Raw genomic sequence first — 27,623 nt, forward strand, 5'->3', positions numbered from 1 at the left:
CTGGAAAAAATCACCTTAAAGTTTTTGCTATCATACGAGGTTTGAAAACACTAGCTTATGGGGTTTTTAAATAATTATTTGATTAAGTTTGGTGCCAGATTTGTTCACACAGTGACTTTAAGTACACACACACCCTGTAGCCTCCAACTTGGGCTTTAGAAGTTAAAATTTTAGGTAAGTTTTGGAGAAGAAAGGATAGTTTTTCAGATACCAATAGCAATGAAGCAATAGGGAATTCTGGGAGGAATTTCTTTAACCCCTTTGTGCTCCTAGTAAGAGTATCTCTAAACCACCCCTTCTGGCAGCCCCTAGAGTTATAAGGCTATAAGGGAAGACTGTTTCCTTCCAGGGCAAAGCTGAACTCTTTTTTCTTCTATGTCCATGTGAAAAATGAGCCTTAAATGCCACAGTGAGCTCTTCCAGTCAGCAGTGTCTGAACGCTATGCCCAGCCTCCCCTTGATGGTTGGTCAGAGAATGAGGACCTCGGAAGTGGGAAGACACTTTGTAACCTGTTGAGGAAGATGGATAAGAAACATAACAGATAGGCAGTGTATACCCACTAGGGAGCTACTCGACTTTCCTGTTCTCTGGTGTTTGGGTGGGCTTATAGTTTACTTCAGAGATGTGCTGGGAGTGGAGGTGAGGTTGGGTCAGTGAAATTTGGGGAGGATCCTGAGGGATGCCATGGAGTAAAGAAATAACTGTATACACCGGGCAACTATTTGATAATTAACACAGGGCACACTTACTCACATTCTCAACTATTCTATAGTTGTTACAAGATGTGATTTCTAGGAGCTCAGGTCCAGAAATAAGCCTCCTTTCCTTGACCCTTCTGGCTTCTTTGGATCCCACCAGAGGAATTTAGGACTCTTTGTAAGTCTTCTTCTCATTGGTAGCAGGCTGTTCCCACTTTGGGTACTAATGAAAAGATTGTTTCTTTTAAGGAAAATACGTGTGTTAGCAAAGACATTAATTTCATGACTGTGCCTTCCTGCCCCTTCCTTGGTTTTGATCAGTGGCTGAATAAACACACCCTTGACCTTTCTTTCAGGAAGATATGACTCTAGCTGGTTCACATTTTGCCTTAACTTTGTTGACCTCCAAGGTTCAGAATCACTGGTCTTCAAACTCTCCACCAGAGTTTGTATACCACCTTTACTTTTGAGTTCCATGGCTAAAATGGCCCGTATGCCTGCCCACCCCAACAAGTGCATTCATTCATTTACTCAACTAATGTTTATTGTTTTTCAACCATGAACCGGGTACTGTTCTAGATCCCAGGATAGCAGTGAATGAAACAAAATCCTTTTCATGGAGCTAATGTTCCAGATGGGGTGCCAAGCAATTAAGCAAATGTTTTATCTAAGTGAGATGTGAAGCAAATGTGTTTTGGACACGTGGCTAACTTGATCTAACTTGTATTTTAAAAGCGTTATTCTTGTTGCTGTGAGAACAGGCGAGGGGGAAATAGGATAAATTACAAGACTATTGTAATAATCCGTTACAAATCCGGAGATGGTTTGTTGGTTATGATGGAGATGGAGAAGTAGTTGGAATGGGGGTATATATGGATGTTGAGAAGCATCAGGATGAAACCTTACATTGACAAGCTGTGGGGAACGGGCCCTGTCATGTTCCTCTTGGAGGGAACTTTGGGCTTCTGCCCCAGTTGCCCAAACCTCTTCCAGGAACTTCATGGGTGACAGAACAGTAGGGAAAAGGACCCTTCATTAGCCTGCCCTGGGCAGGGCTTGGAATGACAGGAGTTGTCTCACGGGCAAGGCGACCAGAGCAGGGCTTTGCTGCCTGGGAAAGGGTACCACACTCCTTCCCTGTGATTGGCCAGCATCCCTCAAACAGCAGTTGACCGGCTTCTCCACCGGTGGCCCTACAGCAGCTCCTTACACTGCACTCCCTACCTTCAGTCAATAATGAGCATGTAAATAGCCAACTAAACCTTGAGGCCAATATTTAGAAGGCCTAAATCTTGCAGAAGAAATTGAGACTGTGTGTAGTGGGAGACTATGTGAGTACATGATGTAAATAAAGTTTTTTTACCCATTCCCTTAGTATGGGCCATTGAAACTTCTGACTGTCTCCTTACATCACCCTTGAAGAGCTGAATTAGTGGTATCTAGGGCATCCTTAGTCCTGAGCTTTTAAAAATTTATCACTGGATTTCTGGCTCTCCAGCACATATCAAACATTAACCAGGTATGGGACTTAATGCACCATGGCCCAGAGCAGAGTGTTGACCTGGGTCCAGGAGCGCTTTGCAATGTCCCAGTTTCACCACTGCCTCGTTGCGTGCGTGGCCTGTGGCAAGTTTCTGGCTGTTTCTGTCCATATTACTATCCCTGTTTGCCCATCCGGGCACTTTGGTGCCTTTGCAAGTAAGTCTCTACACTACCTTTAGTACATGGTTTTGATGTGCTGATTTGAGCCATATTCCTCTCTGTCAGCTGTGTCTAGAGAGGGGTGTTTTGCTTCAGTGGAATCCAGGAACAAATAATGAAAAGTACAGCGAGTACAAGGCCGAGGACAGACCCGGCACACTCTTATCAGTCATCTGAAATATGCTCAGCCTTTCCAAGACAAATATGGACTCCTGTTTCTAGGAAAACACCGAAAAGTACTTATCAATTACCCTGTATATGGTTTGTGGAAAAAGACAACATCAGCCTACCCTGAAAGCCATGGCAAAGCAGATTCCTTTGGGCAACCGACAGCCGAGTGGCATGAGTTACAGCCGCTGCAGAATCCCAGACTATGGCCTGGGCCCAGTCCATGGAGCCTCTCCTCGCCTTCCTGAGATTCCTGTGTCCCTCCCCAGGCACTGAGCTCCTCCTGAAAGAAGTCCAGAAGCCTGACATGTGCTTCCTAGATGCCCAGGCCCCCTCACTGTTCTTCCTGGCCCTTGCAAGTCCAGAGGCGCCTCTCCCAAAGATTCCTAGAAAAGCGGGGTTTTCCCAAGTCTCAGTAATAACAACAACAGGAGCCATCCCTGTTAGCTAGCCCACATCCTGTCCAGCACAGGCTCCACGAGCTGTCCTGTGAGGAGCGTGTCCTCCTCCCATTTTACGGAGAAAACTAGACCCTGGCACTGAGGAAGCAAACTCACTTGTCTGTGGTTGCCTAGCCAGAAAATGGCAGAGACAGGGTTCTCAACAAAACTAGAGTCTCAGGGCGCCTGGGTGGCTCAGTCGGTGAAGCGCCTGCCTTCAGCTCAGGTCATGGTCCCACTGTCCTGGGCTCGAGCCCCACATCGGGCTCCCTGCTCAGCAGGGAGTCTGCTCCTCCCTCTGCCTCTGTGTTCACATGCTCTCTCGCTCTCACTCTCAAATAAATAAATAAAATCTTTAAAAAATAAACAGCAAAACAAAACTAGAGTCTCAAACGGCTCCCTCCTAGTGCATTCACAGGTGGTGCTGCGGCCTAGTTCCGGTCGCTAAATTCGGAGTATGCCCTGTGTGACATCGTGCTTTTTATTTCAGATGAGGAAGGGAGATAATTTGAACCATCACACTTAACCTCCCTGCTTGGTGTTCCTTTCCCCATGCAGGACTCAAGCCCAGAGGGTTCGGAAGCCGCGCTGCTGCACCGGGCCCCAGGGGCTGCTTCCCCGCTACTCTGAGAGCCAGGCCGAAGGACAGGAGCAGCTCTTCAAACTAACGGACAACATTCACGATGAATTGTAAGTGGGGCTGTGGGAAACCGGCCGTGTTGGCTCACTGAGTTCGTTGTCTTTTCTGTCTCTGAGTCCGAGAAGTTTCTCTTGTTCCGAGCGTGATCGTGCCTCGTAGACTTTGGAACTTGTCGGAGATTGCTTGGCCCAAACGTTCTATACGTGTAGGTGTAACTACTTGTCCAAAGTCTTTTACTCAAAGCAGTGATTCTCAGCCTGAGTCCCACAGTGGGACCTCAGTGTTTTGTTTCTCAAAAATGGCCGTCTCTTCCTAGTTTGGAGAGAGGAAAAGGAGTAAAACGTTCTCAACCTTAAGGCTTTTTTCTGTGTAAAACGTTCTTAAGCTCTGGTGTTCTGTTTGCTGCCGAATGCCTAGTGAAGGAAAACAAACAAATGGCAAACAACTAGTAGCTGAAAATTTTAGAAAAGCAATCTTTAAAACATTGTTTTGTTACTCTTTGAATGCTAAGCCTTACATACCTCGGGTCTTGGAGTATTTTCAGTTAGTGAAATTATTCCAAGTTGATATGTTAGGATTCAGTATATCACTATTTCAGGATATTCTGCGGAGACCCTTTTAGCAGAAAATGCTCTGTAACTGAAGTAGGTCTTAGAACCCACCAGTCCAGAGAAGGCGTTTGGTTATGCCTGATGAGTCGCAAAATGCTTGCTTAATTTCTTTTAAATTAATGCTTATTTATCTCCTTTAAGCTAAAGCAAGAAAAAAAGAGGGTTCTGAGGGCCGTGAATGTCTTTGGGTTGATGGAGGAGTGTCTGAAGCAGAGATTAGTTCAAAATAACCTTCGTTGTCATTATTAGAGACCGTGTTAAGCCGACCTCATCTCATATTTTTGTAGCCGTATTTGAATGGAGGCATCAAAAATTAAGTCCAGAAATCAGTTGCTGCTTACTGGATAGGACGGCTTCTTCCTGGATGTGTTTTGTGTAAGGCAGACCCCCCACAGTGTTACTGGAAGGTCTCCTGAGGATGGCGGGGCATTATATTGCCTCAGCTCGGGCTGCCGTAAGAAGTACCATTTTCTCACAGTTCTGGAGGTTGGGAAGTCCACAATCAAGGCACTGGCCAGTTTGGTTCCTGGTTAAATGTTCTCTTCCTGCCTTGCAGATGGCCAGCTTCTGGCTGTGTTCTCATACGGCCGAGAGCGAGCGCGTGCAGGCAAGTGCTCTGGTGTCTCTTATAAGGACACTAACCGTGTAGGGTCAGGGCCCTACCCTTATGACTTCATTTAACCTTAATTACCTCCTTCCTCCAAATAGGGCTTCAACATAAGGAGTCTGCAGGAACACAGTTTTGTCCATAGCATACTTCTAGAATATGTTCAGCTTTTGAAGTCTAAGTCCGGCTCTGATCACCATTGCAATACCCAGAATCCCCAGGCAGCTTCACTCTGGGGAGGACTTTCCATTCCTGCCTCCTTGGGGAGGATTTGGTGGCACAGCTGCCTGTCATGCCACTTTGCCAGTGGAGCTTGAATCAGAGGCCCAGACATTCCACAGGTCTAGCAGGGCTAGAATGGCAGCCCAAGCAGCACTGGGATTTTTGTCTGTTCCAGTCACTAGTCCGTCCTCAGCGGCTAGAACGGGACCTGGCACATAGTAGGCACTCAGTAAATATTAGTTGAATGAATGATAGCTGGAGACCTGTGGGGTAGCAGTCTATTAATACGTGTTCGCTTTGCCATCTTTTGGAGGTTTTTTGGTCACAAGTTGAGATTATAAATTACTGTACGTTGTGCTTTTAATTTCCTCCCCCACTCACCCCTCTTCAATCTGAACCGTCTCTGGCCCTTACAAAATTCATTTTCAGTAGAATGACACGCGCCAAAAACACGAGGGAGAAATTGTGTGGTACAGCTAGCTCAGACTTGTTCCCGGTGAGGCACGCACATGGAAAACAGAGCCACGTATGGCTGAAAACTGAAGTCAAGCCGAAGTCAGTAAAATCGATTTCAGGAAACTCTTGACGTTCATATGAACGGGGGAAAGATATTGGCATGAATGAGTTTTGACTCGAAAGATGAAAACCATGTGTCGCTACCCACGTTTGTGGGTTAAATCTCTCCAGTGAATGTTGGAGAAAGCACGTGACCGTGGCCTTCCCCGGGTACAAGGAAGGAGTCATCAAGGAAGCGGGCAGATGTTTCTCTGAAGCATCCTCGGTTGTCAGGCTGGGTTCTTCACGGTGACGTGAACATTAGAATCATCACTTTGCAAGAAAGGGGTTTTCAAGAAAAGCACACGAGTGCCAAATTATACCTCTGACTTTTATCCTAGAATTGTAATTAAAAACATATTTAAAGACCTAATTATTTGCATATTTTCCTTCAGAGTTAACCCCTTAAAAGGGTCTTTAATACCTTGCTCTACTGTTCTAACTAAATGTTTCCACATTTTTTTCCAGTTCGACTCACTGTTTCACTTCTGGAAAATGTTGTGTAATTACTTCCTCATGTAGTGAAAACCCCACAAAGTCCCCAGTGCCATGGGCACTTCAACTTTGTTCTCCCAGATCAAGTTTCATTTAATTTTTCATTTTATTTAATTAATTAGTATTAAAAAGATAGTTACTGACATATGATTTAAGGTCTGGCCTGCTGAAAAGGCTTCAGTTTCAGAAGAATCGACTGTTTCTCTGGTATGTGGCAGAGTTACCATTGATTCCCATTCTTTTCAGTTTGGGTTTTGAAGTAGGATCCTGGGTTAAGATGATGTTAAAGTAAAATTTGTCCCATCTGATTAAATTAATTTTTCCTTATAACTAGCATCTAATCCGTAGCCAGGGACATCATTTTCATTAAAAAAAAAAAAAAAGAAAGAAAGTTCCTATTTTATTTCTAACACTCCATCACAAAGTGACATGCCAGTATTGTAAGCATTAGGGTGGTTCTTAACCTAATCAAAGTGGGTGCCTGTGAGCCACCCACGTGACCTGATACCGTGTTCTGGAGTTTGACAACTGGATTGTATTTTCAAAATGTAGTTTCAGAAAATAACGTTTATGAGGTTTTTTTTTTTTTAATACAGAGAAGTATAAAAAAAGAAAAGAAAAACAGCCTGTAAACCCACCAGCCAAAGTTCTTTCTGTGTTTGATGAAAGAAACTCATGCACGTGGTCAGCACATTGAGAGTACAAAAAGAAGTGAAATCTAGAGCAAAATTTTCCTTTCTTGCCCTCTTTGTAAACGTACTGTTTATGGTATTTTCAATCTTGTCTATCCTTCTTGACAAATGGCAGTTAGAGACAGAAATCAGAAATTTTTTTAGAGCACAGGTTCTAGTGTTGATTCTAACAGCATAGAATCATCAATATATACCTTATAGTAACATATACAGTCTGAAAGCAAAAAGGAAAGACAGGTCCTTTTGAGGAACGGGATAAAGTTCATTAGCTTCCATTTTCTAAACCGGATAATAATCTGTCAATAACCATTGACACTTAGGGAATTGGACATTCTTCGATATGCCCCTAAATAAAAACCTGTGTGTGACGGATTAGCAAGCTATGCTGATAAAAAGTTAATGGCTTGACTAAATCTTTAATAAGTTAAATCAAGAGTTCCAAGAGAATTTTGTAACTTTACTACTGGGTGAAATATATCCAACATACAAAGTTGCATGTGGTCTGGCAAATTCCACTGGACCTAATTCACTGTCATTTTGTAAGCCTACCTAACACGTAAGCCTACTTTGTGCCAGGACAAGTAGAATATTTGCTCTTCTCTTGACAAATTCGCAGTCGAGCAGGGGAAGCAGACCGTATTACCAACTATCTATAACATATGATTGCTTTTAAAATAGAAGCGTGAACCATGTGTTATGAGGCCTCAAGGGGAAGTGATTAATTTATGCTTGGAGAGCCGGGGAAGACCATGGACAGTTGGCCTGGTCCTGCAGGACGAGCAGAATTTTGCCCGGCAGAGAAGAGCGAAAGCCCCGTACGCAGAGAAGGTTGCTGGGTACAGGCGCAGAGGGGCAGAGCTCCTGGCACTTCTGGACGGTTGGGGCCTGTGGAGTGGGGTGGCAGCACCTGTGTGGAAAAGTGATCCTAAGATCCTAAAAGCCGTACCGAGTTCACCTGCCATGCAGGCAGTGGTGAGATTTTGAAGAGGACGCCACTCAGAATTACGTGTGCAAAATGTAACCTTGCAGCAGAGAAATGGACCAGAGTCAGAGAGACGAGACAGGAAGGCAGTGGGGGCCCTGGGCGTGATCCACGTCAACGGTGGAGGGGCCCCAACACCAACGGTGTCTGCGAACAGGAGTAGGGGGGACAGAATTGAGGGTATTTTGGGAGGTGGCATCAGCGTCCTTTCGAGTCACGCTGACTAAATACAGAATCAGAGTGAGGAGGGGGTGAGAGTGACCCCGGGCTTCTTGCCCTGTGGTTGGCTGGAGAGGCCGCCCAGTGCACCGGGCAGGGCTGAGGGAGGAGGGGACCGGAGAAGGAGGAGCAGCCCTGCCGAGCACGTGCTGAGCGTGAGGACATGTAGGATGTGTGTGGGTGGGTGGAGAACCAGGCTCAGACACCGACGTGGGGGGTCACAGATGGACTTAGAGGGGTGACACATGGGGGGGTATTCTGGGAGCACTTCTGCAACAGGATGACTCAGAACTTTCCTGATTTTGAAATGACTCTAAAACTGAGGAGAATATAGATATACAAAAATAGAGTTAATAAAGCAAAAAATTAGAAGTGGGAGGAAAAGAAAGAAATCAAATTGAAGAGGGGGGAGAACCATTGCTTGGCAGATTGCTCTCTCCGTAAGGACCATTCCGCCCTGAGCCCGTTTTCCACGTGGCCCTTAGAGGAGCACTCAGTTCTCCAGCCTGCTCATGCGAGCGTTTGGGGACTTGCAAGGGCCTTCCCCCCATCAGGGTCACTTAGCATCTGTCTCAACGGAAGGAGGAAAGAGCAGTGGCCGCCATCAATTGCGTGTGTCTCCGAGGAAGAACTGGCTGGTTCTGGAGGCATGCCGGCCATGTGACTTGGAGAGGACGTTATGACCTCTGCCGGGCGGCTGTCACTGTCCGTGGTGGTGGTGCGGTTAGTGGCTGCGAGCGCCCCGTGCTGTTCGTGGTTGGGAGGTGCTGTTAGCGAGAGTGGGTTTTACCTCTGTGTCACCCAGCCTTGCCAGTCACCCTCTATTAGCCCACTGTCGTCTGGGAGAACGATGTCAGTCATATGCCGCAGCCTTCCTTTCTCCCAGAAGAAACCTTCTGACCTTGATCCCAAGGTCAGGCTGCCCTTTCTCTCCTTAAGGGAAACTGAAAAGTAGAAGTTTTACCCAAAGTGTGAAAATCTTGTTTTTTAGAGAAGCCATGGTAGTTTCTACACCAGCCTAAACCGTATCACCGGGACAGCGGCCGACTTCCCAGCTCGCCGCGTTTGAAGGCTGGAGCGCATCCGCATGCTTCGTCTTCGTCCTCCCTCCCTCTGCGTTCTTAATAGGTCACAGGCTAGAAGGATGCGCTCAGGACCCACCTGAGACCACGCCGGCTTTCTTCCTGTGCCATCCCGTGAGGTTTTACCGCAGCCCCTGCATCTGGGGGCCAGGAGCAGCCCTGCGTGAAACGGGGTTGTTCCAGAATGACCAGTGGGAAGCCCGGTGTCCGGTCGCGGCTCCGGGGCCGCCGCTGTGTGAGCAAACTGTGAGCCTCTCGAGTGAAGCAGGTTCCGCAGGTGGATGGCCAGGACGGGCCGAAAGCGCTGTGGCTCTGAAGAAGAGAGGGACAGAGGATAGCGCCACTGGCAGAGGGGAAGGCCCGAGAGCGTGGCCTTGGCCTGCTTCCGCCTGCTTCCCCAGGCACCCCAAGTTGTGGTTCCTCTCACAGACAACGGATGCATTTGGGATCTGTCTCCGTAGCAGGAGACCCCCAGGCTAGAGCTTCGTTTTAATCCTTCTTCAATGTGGTTTCTAGATTTTGTGAGAAAGAAAATGACGATGATGACGAAGAAACCCAAAGCGTTGGTGGTCAGTGGTAGGAGTGCAGAGAAGCATCAGAAAGAAAAGGGAGAGGAGCTGTTTGCAAAGTCAGCCTCTGGGTTCTTGCTCAGTCGATGCTAGGGGACCCGGTGCCCCAGCCATGGCTTCACTCTCTCCCTTTCTCCTCAGCTCGATTGTACCATTGGCTCTGATCTGCTTTTGATTCGAAAAGGCTTCAAAGAGTGTTATTACCTGGGGTGGCTTCAGGGTATGAACGGGGCCCCTGGTCACAGAACAGAGGTCTGGCCATGAATTCTTCAGACTTTGCTGCTTGGTGAAGAACCTGGCGGGTAGCATCACCTCTGTCAGTTGAAGAAACGGAGCCACCGGGACAGCAGCTGGCCTGCCCAGAGTCGCCCGGCCTGGCAGCGTTTCCTCCTCTGTGCGAAGTGCCACCCTTCCTCCCATGGCGGCTCTTGCCGGATTGAGGACTTGCGCCATCTGTGGCATCTTGGAAAGGAGTCTATTTTAAAGTCTATAAAAGTGTTCCAGTATGGAAAGCGCACTAATAATGTCAGCCACCCTGGCCCGGGTGTGAGAGCAGCTGCCCGGATGGAAAGGCCTGGCTTTCTAGAGGCTGTGCCTCAGCGTCAGCCACGCCAGGTGCCCAACGGGTGAGAGTGGGGGCAAGGGTAATGGGGTAGGTCCATCCCGTGCTGGACCAGTGGAAAGGAAATAAACTCAGTTGAATTTTTATTTATCTTTTTTAAAGATTTTATTTATTTGAGAGAGAGAGAGAACAAGCAGGGGGAGGAGCAGAGAGAGAAGCAGACTCCCCACTGAGCAGGGAGCCCAACACCGGGCTCCATCCCAGGACCTCAGGATCATGACCTGAGCCAAAGGCAGATGCCTGAGCCACCCAGGCGCCCCTCAGTTGGATTTCTAATGCACATTCCTGCTCTCACCCCAGTCACGGTGTGCCAACTTTAGGCTCTCCTTTGGGAGCCCTTGCACGCCCAGCCCACCTGGGCTCAGAAAGCACAGGCCGTTTCCAGTGTTCATGCCAGTTGCTTAGCAAGTTCTGGCCCTTTGGTGCTTCCCGTCTATGTCAGGATGCTTGTTTCCTTTCTCTCTCTTTCTGTCTGTCCCCCTCTGTTTCCTCTTTTCTTCCCCTCGACGAGCTGTTTTAGATTCCATGCAGTGTGATCAAGCGATAATGCTGCCCCCTTGATACTGTCAGAACCTAGAATGTGGGAAATTCTGTGCTAAGTGGCCTGCACGCCGAAAGCTGCTGGGTATTTCTAATTTGGGCATTGAGACTTTACAAGTCTGCATTCTTGGCCTTGCCAACCAGTTAGAATAGAACAATAAACCCCAATTTTTGTCATGCAAGGCTGTAATTAAAATGGCAGCTGGAACAGGCAGATACTTACTGGGTATGTAGGGGGTGGCTGACTCAGTAGTGGCGGGCGCTCAGGGAGACACGGGGGTGTAGCACATGGTCCCCACTCTGCCACCAGCTTAGAGAGCCAAGTCCGTGACTGGCAGTGCTTTTGAAGGTTTGGAGTACTTCTGGGAGGCTTCGTGGAGAAGCTGAAACTTGGAAACACTCGGTGGGGGCGGGGGGGGAGCGCTGGGTAGGTTGTGTGCTGAGGGATGGGGGCGGATCTGGGAGCCTGCAGGTGAGCGAGGGCCCAGCCTAGGCTTGGGGCTGAACGGAAGGCGACCCAGGCCCCGGCAGGCAGGCCACCCGTCCCTTCAGCCGTTTTTGTGACCACCGCCGAGAAACAAAGCCATCCTGGGACCCCAGCCCCCAAACAGCTCCAGGGGGAGCCTTGACTCCGCGGCTACAGTTTGGAAATTTCTCTCAGGACATCAAGTCTCAGGGGGCCGGAGCTTGACAGCCAGCCTGTCGTCAGCTCTTAGTATTCTTGCCGTCATCCGGTCTCTTTTGCTGTCCCTCGACGTGGCCGCCCCATTGTGGCCAGCTGTCACAAGATACCGTGGAGGCGGCCAGGCCCCGGAGAGCTGCCGTGGCCGTTTCCAAGGGTCACTGCCCTTCATTCAGGAGCTGAGCTGAAAGGTCTGATGTGCATAAATTTCCACTTTAAATCGGGGAGCTCCGTGGAGGAAGGGGAATGGGATGTTTTTCTGAGTGGCCCTACCGCCCCTCCAAGTAACGGCTGCACGTTGGTCCAACAGGATTATGGCTTCAGAAGGCACTTTCTGACGTTCTAGGCTGTTCTGAACATGCAGTGGCGTTCTCAGGGCTCCCGGCCGCTGAGGTGTGGAGCCGAGAGCCGCGACAAGGGAGGGAGCGGACCTAGCCTCTCGCACCCGCCCTCCCGCTTGGGAACTGGGTTTCGTTCCCAGGCGTCACCCCCGCCCCCCGCGCCCCTGCATCTCCCCCCCCCCCCCGTTTCCCCCCCTCCATTAGCAGTGACCCTGGCCAGCGGCTGCTTCGTCAGTCGTAAAAAGCGTTGTATTTTGCTCCTCTGTTGTGTCCGACAAAGCCTGGGTACGTTTCCTCTGTGCCTTAAACTGCCCACAATCTCTCGCGGCAAAACCCCCCCCCACGCAACACGATCTGAAGACACGAAGTTGTTTCTCTTGCTGACACTCTTGGCCATCGTCACAAGCCACCCTTCTCAAGCACCCCTGTGTCGGGGGCCCCGTGCTGTCAGCCCCAGGAGGGCAGTGACGCTTTTTTTCCTAATTTGCAAATGAAACCTAGGCTCGAGGTGCAGTGAACGTGGGGGAGCCTGGCCTCGAGGTCAGGAGCCCACACCGGGCCTCCTCCGGTTCTGGCGGCCCCCCGACCAGCAGCGACCCCGCCGTCTGGGGTGGAGGCTCGCCCGGTGCACCACACTGACTCCCCCCTCTCTCGGCAGCTTCATAGCCGTGGAGAACATCGACAGTTACTGCGTACTCATCTCCTCCAAAGCCGTGTACTTCCTGAAGAGTGGGGACTATGTGGACCGGGAGGCCATCTTCCTGGAGGTCAAATACGACGACCTCTACCACTGCCTCGTCTCCAAAGACCACGGGAAGGTGTACGTGCAGGTGACCAAGAAGGCGGTGAACTCGAGTAGCGGCGTGTCCATCCCTGGTCCTTCGCACCAGAAGCCCATGGTGAGTGCGCAGCCGGCCCGTCTGCGTCGCCCCGGAGCAGGTGTATCCCGTGGTTCAGAGATAGAAAGGGCCCTGGAGGGGGCGCCTGGGTGGCACAACGGTTAAGCATCTGCCTTCAGCTCAGGGCGTGATCCCGGCGTTGTTCTCGATCCCGGTGTTGTGGGATCGAGCCCTACATCAGGCTCCTCTGCTATGAGCCTGCTTCTTCCTCTCCCACTCCCCCTGCTTGTGTTCCCTCTTTCACTGGCTGTCTCTCTCTCTGTCAAATAAATAAATAAAATCTTTAAAAAAAAAAAAAAAAGGGCCCTGGGAGCACCGCTGCCCTGCGTGTGAGCGCTTTTCACCGGGAGTTCATTTTAGGTTTACGCTGGGCTGTTATTAATCCCCAGAGGCACTGCTTCTCAGTCCTCCATACAGAAGGAGCTCAGCGTGTGTTCTCTGGGGTGCTGCGGTCCTCCCGTTCCTAACCTGTGATGCTGCAGTGCATTGGCGTGAGCACGCACGGGCTTCTCGGTTGTTCTGCCCATAGAGCGATGGCAGACTTGTTTCTCTGCGCAGAGAAGCACTAGCTAGCCTAGGCCCTTCCCCGCAATAAATTCTAAATAAATATTTATAAATAAGATTTATATGTTGCCCCCAAAGGGTACAAGGCATTGTCATGGCAGAACTTTTAATAATGACATTCCCATTGATCACCAACATGTATTAAGGATATGCTGTCTGCCAGGCTAGATACGAAGTACTTCCTGAGGGTTAGCTGGTGGGTACCGTCACTGTTCCCACTTGACTGGTAAGGAGGCTTGGCGAAGGCCGGTGACTCGCTCCAGGTGGTATGGCCAGCACTGGGAGGAACGGGGGTTCAGACCCCGGTGGCGTGACCCTGGAGCTGGGAGTCTAGACCACTTTGCTTGCCGCCTCCACTCAGAGAAGCTGTTGGCTCAGCAGAAGCACGTGTGAGGAGACTCACCACCTCTAGCCGTAGTCTGACTTCCGAGGCTTTTCGTGAACCCGAGGTGTTAGTCATGCTCCGTTTTCAGCTGGTATGCCAGGATTTTCCAAGCTGCATTCAAGAATGATGGGCCATTCAAAATGGCCCTGCTTATCCCTGGCTCGCCCTACAGATCAGAAACCGCAACCAACCTTATTGAGCCTCTCTCCTCAGGAATCCCTCGACCTTCCCCTGCTCAGGAATGCACTTGGGTTTGGCTTGGCTTGTGCCGGCTCCCCTGGGGTCGTTGGCTTAAGTCAGGGCTGGTAGATTCACAGAGTTAACACCCAAAAGTTGAGTATTTCCACAAGTTTCTTTGGATGGTGGGAGCCTTGCCCAGCTATGCTTTTGCTCCTTTCAAGGCAAGTGAACAACTAAGCATTCTTGATAGATAAGAAAGGCCTTTAGGCTTTTGTCTGAGGATTCTTCTTCCCTCTTTGACTGTCACCAGACGTTATGGGTGAATCCCCTCGGTGCAGTCCTTTCTTCTTGCTTTTTGTCTAGCCTCAGCAGACCCTTACCCCACAGCTGAGGCTGCTGCTCCCGCATGGGGAGTCCCAAATGTCAGGTATACTGTGGCTTGGCTACCCAGTCACCTGGGGCGTATGTTAAAGATACAGATTCCAGGAAGCCACCCCACATCTTGAATCAGCCTTCACTGGGAGCAAACCCTGGGAACCTTTCTTAAAAGTAAACCCATACCAGGGGCACCTGGGTAATTCAGTGGGGTCTGACTTTTGATCTCAGCTCAGGTCTTGATCTCAGGGTCGTGAGTTCAAGCCCCACAATGGGCACCACGCTGGGCGGGGGGACTTACTTAAAAAAAAAAAGTAAACCCATCCCATTCCGATGTGCAGCCAGGCTGGGAGCCGATGCCTGGGCCAATTTAAGTGTCCACATCCTGTAATCTGTTTGGCCCCTACCTCCAGGCGAGTTACTGATTCTATTCTGCTCTCCAGGTCCATGTGAAATCCGAGGGCCTTGCTGTCAAGTTATCACAAGAGATAAACTATGCAAAGAGTCTTTACTACGAACAGCAACTTATGTTAAGACTCAATGAAAATCAAGAGCCGTTGGAGCTGGACTCCTGAGAAATCCCAGCTGCCAGAGAGACGCTCCCAGACACAACCCCAGATCGATCAGGAGGAAAGGCCCATCGGCTTCACCTCACAGGCAAAAACAGAATAAGGTTTGGAGGACGGTATCAAGAAATGAGGGGAGGATACAAACGGAAACCATATTAATTTGTGGGTGGGGTGGAGGGTTACTTTAGATTATGGAGAAGTAATTTTTAAAAGGCTTTGGTTGAATAACGTTAAAAAAAAAGTGTATTGAGATGAATCTAATTTTTAGATTGCCCTGTATTTTGTTAACATGTATATATGTACAACTGTGTGTTTGTAAATATATAGAAGCATTTCTGAACAGGGCCTGTGATGTGTGTAAAGGTCTGTTAACTGTAAAGTAATATAAAATTATATTGGATCTTCTATTGCACTAATTCTACATGTCTAATTCAGGGTACTCTCTATAAAAAGGCATTCTTGAAAGCTGAAGAATGTTCTGTGTTAGTTTTGGAAACTAGAGAAGTCACAGGAACGAAGACTGAGTGAGATTGGAAGTGCCCTGGCGGGGCGCCTTTGAATCCTGTGGCCCCCAGGTCAGATTGGGGAGCTGGTGCCTCAGAGCTGGAGCTGGCCCCCGAAGGAGATGTGGGACAGTGGCTCAGAAACCCGTCTTTTATTTATTTCCCACCCCTATCCTAGATTATCACAAATTCGTTTTTTATCTATTTGGCTTTCTCCTGACTAGTCTTACCCAACTTTGAGGTAAATTGTGTTCTATTACTCTGTGTGTGTGTGTACGTGTGTGTGTGTGTGCACGCACCCATGCACACACCAGCATTATAAGTTTTTCTTGGGTTGTCATCAGAGAGGGTCAGTTTGAAACACTAGTAGGCTCTGTGGATTTAGAAGGAAAAACATCTCACAGAACTATTTGTTTTAACAAATCAAAAATCCACAGATTTATCAGAAGTCTGCAGGAAGAAGGCTCTCTTTTCTGGGCAAGAGCAGGGAGAAGGTCCTAGGGCTCTTTCCTTTGTGATAAAGCCACAGGCAGGTACAAGTGCACAGCCCTGGGGTCAACGATGGTAACACTGGACAAGAAGGGAGAGAGTCTCAGAAAAGGGAATGAAACCTGAGTGTTAAAAAGCTGTTTTGTCAGTTTTTCACGGAACCAAGATTTGGCTAGAACATCTCTTGTCCTTGGTTTTAAATTCCAGCCAGTTAGCAAGACCTGGTATGAGTGCCCTCTTCCTCCTGGGTCTTGTTTTTGTTGTTTCCCTTTTCTGTAAGGAATAAACACATTGGGAGGGGGTTCACTCTAGAATGAATGAGTAGCCTTGTGATTTTTTAATTTGCATTTGAATAAAGCTCATCAGTTTCTATGACCTTGTCTCCCATAGCTGAGATCTGAAATGAGTCAGTGGATCAGCGGATGTGTAGAAGGTTTTGGTGTTTATAACTCGTGACCCAAAGCCTTCCAAGACGCAGATGAGGCTGATCCGTCCATCCCACTGTCCCTCCGCGCTGTGCGTGCGCGTGCATGCGGGTGCGTGTGTGTGTGCGCGCGCCTGTGCGTGCGTGCGTGCGGGTTTTCAAAGAAGCAGGAAGGGAGCTTCAGCACAAGCGCTCAAGAGCTTTCACTGAGTAGCGTCTCCACGGATCGTCCTGAACTGCCAGGTCTGCGTCGTCTTCACGGACTCGAAGGGGGTGGACTGCAGAATCGACGCTTGGCTTGTGAAGGGTTGCGGTGGGTTTCGGTGTGTTGTTTGCGTGTTTATCTTTGCTGGGTGGCAGTCTTGACTCCCCGCTCACACACGATCCACAGCAGGACGACCCAGCATCACCTGCCGCGGGTCCTCACCAGCCTCCCCACCTGGGCCCCACAACTCTGCCTTGTGGTTTTTGCCATCAGTGACCCACTGCCGGAGATCACGATCTCTTAAAGATGAGACTCTCAGAAGCCTTGACTGTTTGCCTCACTGAGCCTTCTGTCGCTTTCTGGAATGAAGTCAGTGGAATTTGTGTGACTGAAGCGGACGGCCTTCGCCCCCGTGGCAGCTGTGACGCAGGAGGCCGTGCAGAGCTGCTCCCGCGGGGTGAGAGGTGTTGCGATGCCCTCCTCTCCTTTCTAATTTTAATCAGCTCTAGAAATAGTCACCCCTCCCCGTGGATTGCGCAAGCCTGGCGGCCAGAGAAGCCTGAGAAGACGCTAGAGCTTCTCAGGCTCTCTGCCCTCACGGACCTCACGCCAGCCCGGGGGGTGGGGACGGGGGAGGCTTCGGGGACCTTGGGCAGAGTTTCCTGCTTGGCCAGGAAAGAATTCAAAGCTCTGAAGGAAGCAGGCCCTGCCCCTGGCTCCTTGAATGCCCCGTTTCTTTTTAAATTGGTGTTTAGCCCGTGATGTCTGAGACTTTGTTATGATAATTTCTCCCGATTTTCATGCTGTCCCAAATACACAGTTTCTCTCTGAGAAAAGTAAAAGAAATTGAATGAGGAGAAATTGGATAAGGAGAAATCAAAAGCCATCCTAATCCCCCGACCCAGCACAGTTGGCCAGCCCACAGGGCCCGGCCGCAGGAGCTGCTGCTTCGCCCACAGGGAGGGCTGGCCCGAGGGAGGGCCTCCGCACCCCTGCTGGCCGAAGTGGGGGAGCGGCCCCTCACCAGCCCTGGCACCTGGCGGGGACTCACCTGGATGTTCAGAAGGCTCGCGGGCCGTTTTGTTTTTAAGCATCATCTGTGCCTCAAAATACCATAGTAGCTGCTTGATAAAACCGGAGATTAAAATCTCTGGTTCTCTACCGTGTAAACACGATTACATACAGTCACCAATCTGTTAAAGACTCTTTCATCTGTTTCTCACGTCAGAGTTGTTATTTTTCTTCCTGTGGAATAAAATGCTTTATTGACTTCCCAGACAGGTTGTTTTCTTCTGGTTTCTTGGTGTTCCATAGATTCTAGAACCATTGCCAGTGACAAATGCCAAACATATTACAATGTTCGCAGTAACACGCAGCCTCTCCCCTGGCTCCAGGAAAGCATGCTACTGGGGCAAAGCCCTCACCCTGAAGAAACCCTCGCCTTGAGCGTTCCTTGGCTTTCCAAGAGTAAGTAGCACTTTGGTCCTCCAGAGCCCGGCTTTGTGCGGGCAGCTCCTCCCCTCCCCCACTCAGGCGACTGACCAGGCTAGGCCTCCGAGAATGGAAATTGTCATGTTTGCTGAGAAGGGGGAACTTCGGGAGGAACAGGTTTAGAGCTCACTTTGTATGTGTTAAGTTCAAGGTGCCTACTTGACACCATTGGAGATGTCAAGAAGGCAGTGGGGCACAGGAGTCCAGAGCTCAAGAGAGAAGTCCAGGCCACAGGTGCCCCGCTGGGAGTCAGCATCCAAATGACAAGTGGAGCCTGGATGAAATCCCCAAGGAAGTGAGTTGAATGGGGCTGGCAAAAAAAAAATAGAGGCCCAGATCTGAGCCTTGGGGCTCCCCAAAGTTTAGAGCGTGGGCAGGCGGAGAGGAAGAGCACAGGAAATGGCAGGAGCATCCGGAGACACGGGCTTGAAGCTGGAAGGGTGTGGATCCTGGAAGCCGAGCCCAGAACGGTTTCGGAGAGGAGGGAGGTTATCAGATGCTGCTGGTAAGTCAAGTAGGATAAGGACCGACAATACTGGGTTTCCAGCATCGAGGTCCCTGCAGCCTTCTAGACCGCTTTCAGCGGAGTGGATAGGGGAGAAACCGGATGGCATTAGAGCCCAGAGGAGAGTCAAGGGGGGACATTGGCAACAAGGAATACCTGACAACTCTGGAGTAACCTGGCTATAAATGGAAGGAGAGAAGCGGCTGGTACTTCGAGAAGAGGGGAGGGGTGATAATAGAGGAAGACGGTCGAAGGGGAGAAGGGAGACTAGCCAGGAAGAGGGGTAGATGTGGGGAAACGTCAGGAGGCCCTCGTTTCCGTTGCTTCTCTGGTCAGATCAGCAGAGAGTGAGCATGGGGCGGGAGGTGACGGAGATTTGGAGGAGGGGGAACTGTAAGACAGACATTTGAGATCATGGGAAAGTGAGCAGACCAGGGAGGTGCAGACAGTAGGTCAGCCAGGAAACATGAAAGGCCCATACGTGGTTGGGGATCATTAAAGTGAGACCAGGCAGCCTGGTTCTGGTTTTCTTCAGCCGCACGATTTAGCGTGGAATAGGCAAAGAATTGGATTTAATGAAGAACTGTCCCCTCCTGCCCATTCGGATGTTCCAGCCACCATGGCCCACTGGAGCTCAACAAAAGCCAGCCAGAAGCAAATGGCAAACAGAAATCCGAGAGCTCAGAGAAGGGAGGGGTTCCATGTTCCAAACCAAAGCGCACAGCCAGAGGATATGCCCTTCCAAGTGGAAGAGACTCTGGGAGCTGTGGTTTGCACCCGCAAAGGCAGACCGCCCAGCTAGAATCGTTCAGGGGCTCCGGGGCAGGGGGGCAGTGTTGAAGGACGAGCTGTCCGAGCACTCTAGGCCTTGGAGAAACCTAGCGCAGAAAGGGTGTGCCTGGGACATTGCCTTCCCCCCAGCTCCGCATGTCACCAGTTCACCGGGCAGACCAGGTCCTGCCCCTCCGGCCGCTACAGATCCAGGCTTCCTTTCTCTGGCCGGCGGATGATTCGAGCAATCATAGACACCAGAGTAAAAACTTGCTGCTGGATAAACCTGTTGAAACTTTTAAAATTAGCTTAGATTTTTTTTCATACAAATGCAAACCAAAAATATGATTTCACATGTGCCTTATGTGAAAGCAGGTCATGCAGTATTCACCCCTTCCTGCCCCCGCATATGCCCTTGGGATAACCTCGTGCAGCGCCCACGTCCTCCCCGGAGTGCGTGTGTCTACAGTAGACCTCCGCACATGTGCTTTCCCGGCATTGGTTTCTGTGAATGTCAGAATCCTATATGCTCTTTTGCAACCTCTGCTCCGCACCACACCCCCCAGCCCAGAACAAGTCCACAATCAACAAGCACCCTCCCGCTTAAGTGCACGGGCATGCCCTTCGTTTCCGCGGAGTGGCTCCTGGGAGCTGAGTGCAGTGGGGTACACTCCAGGTCATCTCCCAGACCTGCTGCTGGGGGCGTGGAGGGCTGCGGCCTCTGCGGCGTGGACCAGTGTGATGGGTGCAGACTGGTGTCCCATCTTTCTTTTGCGTTTCCCTGGCCGGGGATTAGGCCATCTTCTCATTTGTAGGGGACTCGGCAACCACGTGACAGCAGCTGACCTCTCAGATCCATTCTTAGGACCACATTGTTTTTTCCTGTTTAACTTTATTTTTTTGTTTAATGTCCTACATGGTGTGGATAGATTTCCTGATAGGGCGCCACCCCTACTCCCTGGAATAAGCCCATTTGGTCAGAACATGTGATTGTGTTATTCTTTTGATACATTTCCTGGCTCTGTTGGCCAATATGTTGAGTCTTTGCATCTTTAAAGTGAGAGGGCTCAATTATTTTCTCTATCTGCCTTGGAGGTTAGAATTAAAATTATGCCAGCTTCCTAAAAATGGGTCATTTTCTCTGGCCTGTGACACTTAAATTACCTGAAAAGTTCCTGTTCTCATGTTTTAAAGTTAGATGGAAGGTTCTAGGCTCTTCTTCAATGGCACCCCTTCATCATCACCGCCTGGTGCCTTCTGCTAATTGGAATGTCCAATTTCCATTTCTTCATGCGTCCATTTTGGCAGGAGATTTGGTGACTTTGTTTTTTGTTTGTTTGTTTTTTTAATACTCCAGTTCTGGTGGGTTTTGCCTGTCACTATACAGTTGCAAGTATTCTCTTGAGATGATTTGAATGCCTCCTGAGTCTGGTCATTTCTCTTCCTCCTTCCTAATCTTGCGTATTTGTTATTCATTGTTCTCTTCAAAGAACCACTTTGGGATTTGTTTCTCTTTGTTATTTTATTTTTATTATTTTGTTGATTACATCTCTAATCTTTTATTTCGAACTACCTGGCTTGTTTTGATTTCTCTTACCGCTCCTTCTTGCTTTCTAAGATAAGTACTCAGTTTTGTTTTGTTTTGTTTTGTTTTGTTTTGTTTTGTTTTGTTTTGTGTCAGCCTTTCTTCTTAAACAAACAATGGCATTTTTAGATTATACATTTTCTTCTGAACACAGCTCTGTTTAGCTCAGGTTTGGGTATTAAGTGTTCTCTCGTTTTCTGTGTAGTTTTTACGTGTGCTTTAGATTTCTTCTCTGAGCTAAGAGCAACCTAAGACTATGTCATTTCTAAATATTAAAAAAAATGTATCCTCACTAAATTAGCCATTTCAAATATTACTGGATTATAAGCAGTACATGTAACTGATGATTTCTGCATTTTAAAAAAACGTGCTGTAGCTTTCTTTTTGTCCAAGTACTTGAGCGATTTTTATGTATGTTCCACAAACATAGAAAACAAAAGCAGATGGTCTCTGAGGCGTGTAAAGATAGGGGCGTGCACACATGTACTTACATCCTTGCATAGATAAAAGTTGGAGTTTGTCGACTATATTGATCAAATCCCGTATGGTCTTACTTATGTGTGTGTGTGTGTGTAAGAGAACGCAGACCCAGGTCTTCAAGTGGCCAGAGAGGCCAGTTCTAACTTACACCATACTCCCCTGGAAAGTGCATAAAGTAAACAAACTTAGAAGAAAGAGGAAAACAGCGGCCTTAATGAGGCTGCCTCCCAGCAATCCAGTTGGAACCTTAGAAGGATTCGATACCAGAACAATAGCACTACACAGCTGTGTCCCTTTCCCCGGGAGCTGGGCCCACCCACTTGTCGCCTTCAGGGAGCCCGCCCACTTCTCCGCAGCCCTGACCCAAGCAGCACGCCCAGTGTAAATAGTTCCCAGGGGGTAATAAAACCTCACACCTCCTGCTTATCCTGAGCAGCCTCAAAAGCACAAAAAAGTCATGGATACGGTTTGCCTTGGAGGAAATGGATGCATCCAGACCAAATTGACCCTTGGAAGCCCTGAACAAGTGAGCCCCAGAGGGAGTGGGGTGTGGGGAGAGGGGCTGAGATGACTTTAGCTGGGGATCTCCTGCCCTTGGGGCATGTTCTCCTAAGGCACTAAACTTTAGGGGTACACGGAGACTTCTAGGAAGTTTGGCCCAGCCTCCAGAAAGACAACTCCATTTTGTTCGACGGACCCATTCCTAGGCATGCCCGGACAGCATAGCTTCCGAGCTTCCTCCCCGCCAGCACCAGGGAGGAACTGTCCAGCCTTGTGGTGAGCATCCGCCTGGGTTCGGGCTCAGGACTGGGTGCCAGGTGTATGGGATGAGTAGGGTGTCACCTCACTGCCCTACCGAGCTGGTGGACCTCAGGGTGGGGCACAGAAGACTTCACTGGGGCAGAGACAGGGAGCCAGGGTCCAGAAGGACTGCGAAGAACTAATGACGCAGGGGAGAGTCCTGGACATGGGAGCTGCTCAGCACATTTGAGGACAGGAGTGCAATGAGCTGAAGCTGAAGAGACCCGGCCAAAGGCCAGGCCGTGTTGGACTTTGTAAGCTATGTGGGCAAAGATTTTATGCAGAGGATTTCACTGTAAGACTGGCATCTAAAACTACCTCTCTAAAAAATAAAATAAAATAAAATAAAATAAAATAAAATAAAATAAAATAAAATAAAATAAAAGCCTCTTTGGCTGTGAAATGGAGCCTGGGTAGAGTGAGTCCTGCTGCACTAGTCCAGGTAAGAAATGGTGGGAGTGGTGGAGATGGAAGTGTGTAGATGGGATATGCTTTTGAGGAAGAATAGATGGGACAGAGGGTTGGATCTAACGTAGATGATTACAGGGGATCAAGGGTAGTTCCCAGGTTTCCAGCTTAAGTAACCAGGTAACCGGTTACTTAATGATGTGATTTCCAGCTTAAGTAACCAGGTAACCGGTTACTTAATGATGTGATTACCAAGATGGGGAAGCACTGGGGAGAAAGCTGGATGCTTATGGCTGGTCCATTTACTGACTGTTCAGTATGTGTTGGATGCTAAATGAGCAAGTGATTGTCTTCTCAGGGTATGGGCATATTCAGTTTGAGATGTCAGTGACATTTCAAGTGGAGCGGGTGGGCAGTTCAGAGCTCGAGAGAGTGGCTAGCCTGTGAGCAGTGTTGGCCTCATGGCGGTCGATGAGGTTATGGGGAGAGCAGCATGGGAGAGGCCTGGACCAAGCCTGGGAGCTCCAGAGTCTAACAGATGAGGGTGGGAGTAGGAGCCAGGAAAGGAGACTGAGAAAGAGTGCTGGAGATGCAGGGAGAAAAGTAGCAGAGAATGTTTCAAGATGGTGGATGGGATCCGCTGGGTTGAATGGTGTTGAAAAGTCAGGATGTATGTTGGATTCCACAGTGTGGAGGACAGGCCCCATAAGAAAACTTTGTTGGAACGATGGGAGCGGAGGCTCTATGAGGGCAAGGTGTGGATGGCATGTCGAGTGGAAAGAGTGAGGGTCCTTCTCTGTGACAGCAGCGACAGAATGGCCAGCCCATGACAGTGACATGCCAAAGGTGGGAATGGTTGCTGGGTGCCTATAGACAATTAAAAAATAATAATGACACCAGGACTAAAAGCCAGTCTAACTTTTATTATCACCATGCACGTGGCAATTCTAAACAAAATATTATAAAATTCCCGTCCCCTTAAAAATCTTCAGTGGACTTAAGTTCCGCTGAGTTTTTATAGGTAAGCTCCACATTACCATGTTTTAGTACGTATCCTTCAATATACCTTGTATTCCACGTGGAAGTAAATTCCGAGAACACCCGGTTATGCGGTGGTCTCCCAACACACAGACTCAGCTACACCCCTGCAGTTGGAGAGGAGATTCTAACACTTGGAGTTGTCGTTCAAGCCTACGCTGGGCACAGGTCAAGTCTCCGACGTGTTTGACTACGTGCCTGCACCCGAATAGCGTATGTGAAGTAAGTGATGATAGGCAGTGATTGTAAGATGAGGCAATAGAATTTGAGTCATTTTATGTGACCACTTGCAGTTTTCAACTTGTGCTTAAAATTTTAGCGAAAAAGAGTGCAGACCATAAAGCGTAACATTTTTCTGTGGAAAGTGCAAATTTTAGTTTGTAAATGAAATAGAAAATAGAGCACTGTATCGATGGTATAACTTATTGTAAAAATTGTACGTTTTGCCGATGTGTTGATTTAATTAAAATACACTTACTACTGGACAGTTATTTAAATAAACATTTGTTACGTAGGTCTATAACCAAAAAAAAAAATCAAAATTCAAACCATTAGGTATAAAATATACATAAAAAGATTAAGTAGTTGGACCCCTCTTTGAACTTTAATACTTAATGTTTACTGACATCTTTGAAAACTTCAATAAAATTTTAAACGGCATTTCTGCTCTTGTTACAATTATAGGTTTCATTCACAATTATTACTGAAGATACTTTTGATATATTGGCAAGGGGATGTTAAAATAGTCCTCTGAGTTTCAAGTGCATAAGTTATGCCATTGGCCCAAGCTGAGGATCCTTGGGGATGCCCAGGTCTGCCGTCCCTGAAGATGGGGCAGAAATTGGATCTGGCAACAAGGGAGACCAGACTGAGCCAAGACCCCCAGTGGTACTGCTGAGAGGAATTCACAGAAGGCTAGGAACAGAGAGCACACCTTTGGTGCAGCCTGAATTGGGGTAGGGAGAGGCAAATGGGAGAGGCGAGATACAAAATGAAAGGACCCTGAAGTGGAATTTTGTCCTAGTTTGGGATGAACTGGTTTTCAGTCCTTTGCCCCACCATGCCATGCCCCACCCATCACTAATCCTGTCCACAGAGGCAACTACTTTCAACTCTTTTTTTTAATTTCTTCTGGTATCTACCACATGTTTCTACTACCTGTTCTTGATTTCTTCCCATCAGAGATATTATCTACTGGTTTCCTACTGTAGAGAATTAAGATTTAGTTCTTTCTACCCTCCCCCAACAACCCCCCCCACAGTACTCCACACTGAAAAAAGAAAAGAGGGACATCATTACAGATCCTATAGATATTTAAAGGATAACGAGGGGATATTATGAATAACTTTTTTAAATCTGACAACTCAGATAAAATAGACACATTTCTTGAAAAATACAAATTACCAAAATTGACAGAAGAAATAGAAAATCTGAATAGCCCTAGATCTATTAGAGAAATGAAATTTGTAATTAAAAACCTCCCCACAGATCCCTCCTACATTGTTGGTGGGAATGCAAGTTGGTACAGCCACTCTGGAAAACAGTGTGGAGGTCCCTTAAAAAGTTAAAAATTGAACTACCCTATGACCCAGCCATTGCACTACTGGGTGTTTACCCCAAAGATACAGACGTAGTAAAGAGAAGGGCCATATGCACCCCAATGTTCATAGCTGCATTGTCCACAATAGCCAAATCATGGAAGGAGCCGAGATGCCCTTCAACAGATGACTGGATTAAGAAGCTGTGGTCCATATATACAATGGAATATTACTCAGCTATCAGAAAGAACGAATTCTCAACATTTGCTGCAACATGGACGGCACTGGAGGAGATAATGCTAAGTGAAATAAGTCAAGCAGAGAAAGACAATTATCATATGATTTCTCTCATCTATGGAACATAAAAACTAGGATGATCAGTAGGGGAAGAAAGGGATAAAGAAAAGGGGGGTAATCGGAAGGGGGAATGAAACATGAGAGACTATGGACTATGAGAAAACAAACTGAAGACTTCAGAGGGGAGGGGGTGGGGGAATGGGATAGACTGGTGATGGGTAGTAAGGAGGGCACGTATTGCATGGTGCACTGGGTGTTATACGCAACTAATGAAGCATCAAACTTTACATCGGAATCTGGGGATGTACTGTATGGTGATTAACATAATATAATAAAATTAAATTAAATTAAATTAAATTTTAAAAAAAACCTCCCCACAAAGAAAAGTCCAGGCCTAGATGGCTTCATTTGTGAATTCAGTCAAATATTTAAGGGAAAATTAATATCAATCCTATACAAATCCTTTCAGAAAACAAAAATCATTTCCAAATCATTTTATTACTCTGACACCAGCCAGAGGTTTTACAACAAAAGAAAACTAAAGACCGATATTCCTCAACACAGATGCAAAATTTCTTAACAGTTTTTTAGCAAATAAACTCAATGAGTCATGTAACCCAATTGAAAATAAGCAAACACTTCAACAAACACTTCACAAAAGAAATATACAGAGGACCAAAAAGCACATGAAAAATGTGCAGTATCACTCGGAAAAATGCAGATTACAAGCACAGCAAAATACCACCACATACCTATAGAATATTAAAGTAAAAACATCTGACAATAGCAAGTATTGGCAAGGGTGTGGGACACATGGAATTCTCATACATCGCTGGTGGGAATGTAAAATAGTAAAACTAGTTTGGAGAACAGCTTGGAAGTTTCTCGGTTAAACACACCACAGGACCCATCTGTTCTACTAGTTGCCGACCCAAGAGAAATGGAAATACGTCCACACAAAGACTTCTACACAAATATTTAATCATAAGAGCCAAAAATTGGAGACAACTCAAATGTCCATCAACAGGTGAATGAATAAAAAAAAGGGGGGGAGTATAACATAAAGATGGAGTACGACTCAGCAGGAGGCCTGAGCACACTACTGACACGCATGATGAGAGACAGAAGTTCTCCTTAGGGAACCACTGAGATAGTCCAGGCAAAACAACAGACACAAAGAAAGAACCAACCCAGTACTTTGGGATATGTGATCAGGAAGGGAAGGACAAGGTCATGGTACTTCCTTGGTTGGACATTTGCCCTTGTTGCCTGACCAGAAATCGGTTCTCCCTTCTCCTGGAAATAGACCCTAAACTCCTTATGGAAAACCATCTCTCACCCACTCTCTGTCCTCGCAGTTCACGAGGGCCTCCAGCCCCTAAGAGAGAGGCAGGAACTTGGTCCTGGTCAGCCAGACAACCCAGTCTTCTAGCGACTGTCTTCCTAACATCCCCAAGAGGGGATGTTCTTCCTAGTGACTGTCTATATAAATAATCCAATTGCTAACTGGTGCAATCCGATCTCTGGATACAGGGATTGATTCTGGAATGGACACTTGGTCCAATCATAGTGAATCCAGGGAGTTGAGCAGAAGTCACCAGGAAGAGATGCTTTCTTTCCACTGGACTTGAACCTGGAGTTGTCAGGAACAGCGTGTCGGGAGGGCCTGCCCCTGCCTGAAGCCACAGAGAGAGGCTGACCCAAGAGATGAAGGGAGGCCAGATCCTGAGGACATCACTCGAGGCGCTGTGCTTTTTAAGTCTGTCCAAAGGTCCATTTACTTATGAAGGCCACTTGCAACAGGAAGGGTGTTGACTGCCCTACTTGAACATCGGGAACTGGGAGGTGAGTTTCATTTTGGACCCAGTGAACCTGCAGCCTATGGATCACGCAGTCAGCAGCGTGGGAAAGAGAGAGATGTAGGAGTCCTTCCTCTGGAGACGATACTTTAAATAAATCGCAGAGTAAATGACAGTGCTCAGAGAGGGCATGAGGTGACAAGAGACAGGAGCTAAAGTCAGAGACCTGGGGAGACCTGATGGAGGGATCGAGAGGGGATGAGAAGCCAGGGAAGGTTAGGACGGAGGTTCGGACAGCAGGGGGGACGTTCTGTGGGAAGGGCTTGAGGAGGGAGAGCTTGGGCAAGGGTGTCCAGCTCTGCTCTGAGGTCAGGTTGGACAAGACTGAAAAGAGGCCAATGGAAACTAGGTCGCTGGCGACTGTCAACCCAGCGGTTCTGGGAATGGTGG

General features: G+C 48.2%; 1 protein-coding gene across 8 annotated transcripts in view; it reads left to right on the forward strand.

The window, feature by feature from the left end:
* VPS13D (vacuolar protein sorting 13 homolog D) overlaps positions 1-17,738 on the forward strand; it is a 240,856-nt gene extending 223,118 nt beyond the window's left edge. For 7 of the 8 annotated variants that reach the window (XM_034671220.1, XM_034671222.1, XM_034671224.1 and 4 more), the window contains 3 exons: positions 3,567-3,698; positions 12,526-12,766; positions 14,714-14,845. In XM_034671220.1, coding sequence (XP_034527111.1) covers positions 3,567-3,698; positions 12,526-12,766; positions 14,714-14,845 — 505 coding nt within the window. Of the gene's footprint in view, positions 1-3,566; positions 3,699-12,525; positions 12,767-14,713 lie in introns of all 8 variants that reach the window. The other variant, XM_034671221.1, reaches the window with a different exon arrangement.
* Positions 17,739-27,623: the final 9,885 nt, after the last annotated feature.

This window comes from Ailuropoda melanoleuca, chromosome 11 (assembly GCF_002007445.2).
Source record: "Ailuropoda melanoleuca isolate Jingjing chromosome 11, ASM200744v2, whole genome shotgun sequence".
Classification (NCBI taxonomy): domain Eukaryota; kingdom Metazoa; phylum Chordata; class Mammalia; order Carnivora; family Ursidae; genus Ailuropoda; species Ailuropoda melanoleuca.